Genomic DNA, 7,412 nt, shown 5'->3' on the forward strand with positions numbered 1-7,412 from the left:
GTAGCCCTATTGTGCTTCTATATTCAGACACACTGGCAAAGTTCAGCTGTTTGATGAACAGCAATCAGTGAGGAAACCTGACTTATCTCTTCATTTCATAATTCTTACCTCTGTTTGAAGTCAGCATAGAGAACTCTGCTGGGGAAACCTTTTCTGCATATTCTGATGCCTTCCAGCACACCGTTACACCGCAGCTGGTGAAGTACCAGCTCATGCTCCATGGCACCTGACAATTCACAGCATAAATGAATAACAATACAGAGGGGAACAGCTGTATCAGGTGAAGTTCTCTTTCTGCTTGATCATCTTACCAGGTGTTTTTGTTTCATTTGGGATGATGCAACGGACAAAATGGGGGTGAGTGCTCCGTAGATTGGTCATCAGCTTGTTTAGGTTCTCCTGTGAGAGCAGGATTTAGTGTGTGTTTATATGAAATGTGGAAAAACTAACTCTTAGGTTCTTTGAACTTAGCATAAAGGGCTTATCAATGGAGATGTACTGGACTGAAAATTGTCAACTGATAATACCTCAATAAATGGATCAATCTCTTCTGATTCTGAAAATTGAACATCACTTTTTAGAGTAAGAAAAAAAAGTTGCCATCAACCCAATGAAAGATAGATGGTGGGTACTTCATAGTTTTATGAGAAAATTCATGTTTATTTTATGTGTAAGTTTAGGATTTCACAGTGTCATTTTTCATTCCGTAAGATTTATTTTTTTTTAATGAAGATCGAATGATAGCTGGTGGGTGTTTTTGTTTGTTTGTTGTTTTGTTCAGATTTTTTTTTTCCGTGGCTGTACCAGTTGAAAGACAAAGGTTCTACTTACCCGGAAAAGAGCTGAGACAGTCTGGAAAGAAGAACCCTTCTTCTTGCCGCCTTTCTTGCCACCACCACCACCACTAGCCTCTGATAAAGTGAAGATAATGAAATAGTTATGGCTTTGGGGACCATTCATGATTCCACAGTTTTGCAGAACCACTGTGCACCAAAGAGATGACATTTCAGCGAACTGACCTGCCTCTCCACCAGCAGAAGCAAAAAGTAGAGCGAGTGTCTTCACAGATGATTTCTGGTACAACCCAATGACAGTTTCATTCAGGGGGTCTTTGTTCTTCTCAAGCCAGCCAGAGATGTTGTAGTCCACTGTGCCAGCATAGTGCACCAGGGAGAAGTGGGCCTCAGCCTTGCCCTTTCCAGGCTTGGGCTTCTGGAAGTTGTTTGATTTGCCCAGATGCTGGTCATAGAGCTTGTTCTTGAAAGAGGTGTCAGTTGCCTTGGGGAACATGCACTCCTCTTCCAGGATGGAGAAGATGCCCATGGGCTGAGAGAAGCAGCAAAAAAACCCCAGTGATATAATACAGATGTGCCTTCAGAAGGAGACTGCAGTAAGGCACAGGAAACTGGGAAATTGATTAAATTTTCAGATAAAACATGGATCAAATCTTTGTTAAGTTTTTCACATGCAATTACAGACAAAATACGAATTTGTGTCTGAAACGAATGCATTTTGGATCTGATAGTGTCACAATAATGGCACAAACTTTTATAAACTATTTGGAAACTCTGACGATCCAAAAGGAGATTTTTATTTTTTTTTGCATACATGCTCTCCCAATGTATGTTGTGTAGATGAAGGTGTCTTACTAAAATTGACCTTTGTTCAACAGATCAGCAGATCTTTCAGTTAATTCCTGAAATCTTTTTTTTGATAATGTATGTGTTTTCATTCCTATGCAAGAGGATGTTACACAAATAAGTGTCAATCATAATACTGAAAATTGTCTGGGTTTCTGAAGAGAGATATTTCATAGTTTTAGATTAGAAAACACACCTACAGAGAATCCTTGATATCGAATTGTGTGTTCAAATTAGTTCTTCTATTGTCAACAACCAAACTTAGAGTTAATATTTTAAAAAATGGACAATGATGTAATTAATGAAAAAACTAAGGATACTTCATTTGTAGCCTAAGATTTTAGAAATTAATTTCTGAATACATATAACATTTGAAATGAAAAGGTACTTTTTGAATAAAAATAGCAAGGAACATAAATGGATAATAATAGGTAAGTTTATGAAGCATTAGGACAAGAAAAAATAAGGCCGAAGAAAAATTATAAAATTCTGTCACAAAGAAGAAACAACAAAATATTAAATGTAACCAACATACTTTTTCAATAAGCTCAATGCAGGCAGCCAGGTCCATCCCAAAGTCAATGAACTCCCATTCAATCCCTTCCTTCTTGTACTCCTCTTGCTCCAGCACGAACATGTGGTGGTTGAAGAACTGTTGCAGTTTCTCATTGGTGAAGTTGATGCACAGCTGCTCCAGGCTGTTGAACTTCACAGTGGAAAAAAAAGACAAGATTTACTCATTCTCAGGATGAAGAAATTGCCCATGTAGCTTTTTCCTATGCACTAGGAATCCCATTTAGTTTTAAATCAAATTCCAAAATTATCTGGTAGTCTTATCCCTCTCAAGGTGCAACCTACATCATTCTTTTCCCTCATATTATGTAAATTCCTCTGTTGCCCTTAAAAAAATATAAATTTAGACATTGTCAGTGTTTGCCAGTTCTGGTTTGAACTCAGGTACCTTCTCTAAATGCTGGTAGAACTTCCCAGTCTGCACTAAAGGAAGCCGGTGCATTCTTCCTGTTGGAATCACCCTATTCCGAAGTAAAGGATATATATGGCTTTCTTATTCCAAAACTTTGGCATAACTTTGCATGGGACTTCAGTCTACCTTTCTCTTCCTACATTTTGTGATGTTGTATCTTTAGTGTTTCTGTGGTATTTTGTCAGTGGATTTTTTTAATACTAAGCTTAAATTATTGTAAAGCTACAACATTTGTGTTAATTACGTAAAAGGCAGCTGCTTCTCCCTTGTGTATCATATAAAGCTATCACATGCAGATCCACTAAAGCTCATGGATTGTTCTGGAGAAAAAGCAGTGACATATAAAAGGAAGGAAAGCATTTCCAGAAAATAAAAAAATAAACTCTTTCAGAAAAAAATGAAATTACAAGTAAATGTAATATTTCTAAAAAAAACAACTCTCCATAATCCTTCAGTAGGGCTCTCTTGAGCCTAATTGCCTTTTTTACTACCATTTTACTACGATTTCTGTGGTACTTGCATCAAAGATCTCAAAGCCAGCGATGTCCAGGACACCAATGAAGTACTGTCTGGGCTGCTTGGTATCCAGCTGTTGGTTGATGCGAACAACCATCCACAGGAACATCTTCTCATAGACAGCCTTTGCCAGAGCACCCACTGAATTGTTCACCTAAATTAAAGAAGAATGTAGCAGAAGAAAAATAGCATCCAGGGCAAAAGAGTAAATCAAGAGAGAGGTTCCCAGTCTCAAGACGGTTGTTACCTGCTGCACAGTTTGACCCTTGGTCACATACTCATTCCCAACCTTGACTCGGGGGTAGCAGAGGGCCTTCAGCAGGTCAGCTGAGTTCAGACCCATCAAGTAGGCAGCCTTGTCAGCAACTATATGCAAAGGGAGAGGGACACAGTGACACAGAAGTGATCAATGACAATGGATGTCCTCTAAATGCAGAGCTGTAGGTTTCAGCACTGCGATTCTGTGACAGTTCAAAGTGAAATTTAGTAACATGAACATTATGGAAGGTGTGATTTATGCTTTTATGAAAATAAATTGGGGCAAGATACCTGAATGCCAGCTGCCAGCTATGTAACTGTTTCTGTTACTGGGAGTTCTAGGTTTTGTTAATACCTTCTGTGCCATCTGGCTCTGCCTGCTCCTCACGTTGCTTTTGCTTGAACTTCAAGTTCCCGTAGTGCATGACAGCCCCTGTCAGCTTGTAAATGGCTGTTTTCTCATCAGCAGTGAAGCCCAAGATGTCAATGGCACTCTGGCAACAGAATCAGTGAATTAAACCCCTGGGCCTTAAAACAGAACTTTCACCATACCAGTATGCTCTGTGTCACTTACATCAGTAGCCATCAGCTCCTCCTGGTCATTAATGCTGGCAACAGTGATTTCACCTTGACTCACAAATTGGTAGTCATATGGGTTGGTGGTAATGAGGAGCATGTCTGTACAGAGGCATAGGACATATCTGGGCATAGGAATGAAGATAAATATTAAACAAATTCAGATTCCATCAAACAATTTATAATACTTCCTACCAATTAGCTCTGGCTTCTTGTTGGACATGATCTGATAAAATATGTGGTAGCTTCTTTCTGCCTTGAGCTGGAAAGTGACTCTGGACTTCTCCAGCAGATCTGTCAAGGAAGGTAGGACAGAGTTAGCACAAGAACTGAGGAAGGCTGGAAGGAAAGAGATGAGGCCAGGAGGGTCACTTACATGTTTCAATGTCAGCAGAAGCCAGTTTCCCTGTGGCACCAAAATGGATTCTGATGAATTTACCCTTTAGAAGGCAAAGTAAAAAGGCATCCTGAAATTTCACTAAGACTATAAGTATGTAACTTTACATTCTCCACAGAGGAAAGGATTTAAACTTAGAAGTTGTTCTGATTTTTTTTTCTTATTTTTCCTAAGAGAAGCAAAACAGAACCAAAATAATTCAGGAAACATTCTGTACTGGTAATACTAAGGTAAAGATCTGTGCTGAGTTATTATTATTTAGTGGATAACCCTGAATACACAGGAACAACAAAACCAGTAAGCAAGCCTTTTATTAGGTCACTTATGCTTCAATTCAAACAGATGGATATAGAGAAAGTCAAGATGCAGTCACTTCGTTCTTTAAACAGATAGGATGCTATGAAGGTCATGTAAATGTTGAATGACTTTGTTCAAACTTTCAGAAAAACAGAAGGCAACTGAATTGTGGTGATAGGGGCAACACAGCCAGAACACACTTCAGACTGACACTGTGTGTATTGAGATTTCTCAAGGACATTCACAGCTTACCTAATAAAATTTATGAATGGGTTTTTTTGCATTAAAATGATCAAAATGACATGTCATAGATTAGTTGGTTTCTGATAGGATGTCTTGAAGACATCTTTCTCCCTATCCCTTTCCAGACCACTTGTTTATAAGCCTAAAGAGTCAGATTAATAGACTTGCCAAGTTCTGTGTCTAAAAAGAACGAATATTCACATTTTTGCTCATCTGATACAGGTAATTTCCATTCTGCCTGTCTTTTCCTCATTCTCTCCCTTCCTCACTTCCTTCTGCACTGTATCAATTTACACAAATTTGTATCTACAGTTTGTATGACAGATATCAAGATTGTGCGCCCTATAAACATTTATGAATCTAGAATAATACAGATATTTAAATGTGTTAAAGTGATCCCCCTTTGTAAATATTTGTTTTCTGTACTACACTTTTAAAGTTTTATTTTTAGATAGTCTAGTGAGATATATAGATAGATTATCAACTAGTCTAGTTGATAAAAATATGATGAAATATTAGCTCAATGAATACAATCATCCAACAATAACAGACGTCAGAAGTGACAGAAGTGACAGCTTCTGTTCTGACATCCTTGTTCACCTGTAAGTGTCAGCCTCTCTGATCAAAACTTACAAAGCGTGAGGAGTTGTCATTTCTCACGGTCTTGGCATTTCCAAAGGCCTCCAGCAGTGGATTGGCGCTGATGATTTGATCCTCAAGTGTTCCCTGCAGGATGACAATTATTCCTATTTAGAATTTCCAAAAATCATGTCAGGAACAGAGAAAAGTATTGATTCTAGCCAGTGTCTATTAATTTGCCTGCATTTTGCCAGACTGCTCTTCTTTCTTCTTATCCCCGCTCGCTGCAATTGTTGCAAAGTACTGGATGACACGTTTTGTGTTCACAGTCTTCCCTGCACCAGATTCTCCGCTGTGAAACCAAAGAGAGAAGCAGAGAACGTGTGGTCAGGCAGGAGATCCCCTGTCACCAGGCAGCCCTGCAGGGACGTGAGCAGAGAGTGTACGTACGTGATCAGGATTGACTGGTTCTCGCGATCTGTGAAAAAGGCAGGAACAAGTAGACTTTGTAAATGTAGAACACAAAAAGACTGAAAACTAATGCAGTAAATGTAAGTTATGACAAGAAAAATATCTGCATGCTATTTCTTTTGCATACTTATAGCAGTTTTTAAAAACTTCTTTCTTCTTATCCCCGCTCGCTGCAATTGTTGCAAAGTACTGGATGACACGTTTTGTGTTCACAGTCTTCCCTGCACCAGATTCTCCGCTGTGAAACCAAAGAGAGAAGCAGAGAACGTGTGGTCAGGCAGGAGATCCCCTGTCACCAGGCAGCCCTGCAGGGACGTGAGCAGAGAGTGTACGTACGTGATCAGGATTGACTGGTTCTCGCGATCTGTGAAAAAGGCAGGAACAAGTAGACTTTGTAAATGTAGAACACAAAAAGACTGAAAACTAATGCAGTAAATGTAAGTTATGACAAGAAAAATATCTGCATGCTATTTCTTTTGCATACTTATAGCAGTTTTTAAAAATTAAGTTCTTTGCAAATTAATGCTTTTTGATGAACTGTGAAAACCGTTGAAGGGACTTGTGATTCTTCCCAACTGCACTATTTTTGCTGGTGGTTTTCTCCTGAGTGCAGTAAATACTTTCTGGCTTTGCTGCTTTATTTTTCTACTGCACAGAATGTATTTAAAGCAGTGGTAGAGAAAGGGATAGGAAAACCCCACGGCAAAGGAATCCTGAGTATGGGTAATAGTTCTGAACCCAGTAGCACAGAGAAGCAAAAGAATGAAAAGGTGGAAGCAAAACTAGCAGCAATATATAATTCTATTTCACTTGTTCACGTCATGGTTTCATCAAGACAAATCAGAATATTGATGTTTCCTGTAGACCTTTGGTGAATTAACTTCATCTTTTTAGAGAAAATTTCCACATCACATATGGATTTCATATCCTGTTCACTTTCACTATTTCATTACAGACATAATTATATTCCTTACATCACGTACTCCAATTGACTTACCATTTTTCCCGACATGCTAACTATCTTTGGTAATATAGTTCCTTTTTAGGAATACTGATGTGAAAAATTCCTGTTTAAATTAGCAGTGATTAATACTATGACTGAAGTAAAACTCTAATAATGTGTTAAGAAAATACCTGCATATTTATCAGGGAAACTCTATGATTACTTTTGAAATGTCTTTTTCATGGAATCACTCTGAGTGTCACTCACCAGTCAGCATGAACTTCAAACAAACAAATGAACAAACTGAGTTTTGTGCAGGGGATTCTTTCATTAAGAATAGTAGAAACAATGGTGTGAAGATAGAAAAATGCACAATAGTATGTATGCAACAGAATCTCGAAAGCTTTGAAAGTCTCTTCATATTACTGACTCTGAATATCCCTCCAGAGAACTTCATGGCACAGTACTTCTGATACAGAGTCACTCACCAGTCAGCATGAACTGATA

At 38.5% G+C, this 7,412-nt stretch overlaps 1 protein-coding gene across 1 annotated transcript; it reads right to left on the reverse strand.

Moving 5' to 3' along the window:
* Nucleotides 1-104: 104 nt before the first annotated feature.
* On the reverse strand, nt 105-7,409 carry LOC104536217 (myosin heavy chain, skeletal muscle, adult-like; the record flags this gene model as incomplete). Its single annotated transcript, XM_010178776.1, has 15 exons — nt 105-226; nt 312-399; nt 832-909; nt 1,024-1,326; nt 2,176-2,346; nt 3,146-3,295; nt 3,389-3,507; nt 3,755-3,893; nt 3,974-4,077; nt 4,171-4,269; nt 4,352-4,415; nt 5,546-5,638; nt 5,732-5,843; nt 6,299-6,326; nt 7,394-7,409. Coding segments are annotated over 15 exons (1,686 nt in total), but the record flags the coding sequence as incomplete, so codon positions are not given.
* Nucleotides 7,410-7,412: the final 3 nt, after the last annotated feature.

Source organism: Mesitornis unicolor, unplaced genomic scaffold, assembly GCF_000695765.1.
Source record: "Mesitornis unicolor isolate BGI_N332 unplaced genomic scaffold, ASM69576v1 scaffold32442, whole genome shotgun sequence".
In the NCBI taxonomy this organism is placed as follows: Eukaryota; Metazoa; Chordata; class Aves; order Mesitornithiformes; family Mesitornithidae; genus Mesitornis; species Mesitornis unicolor.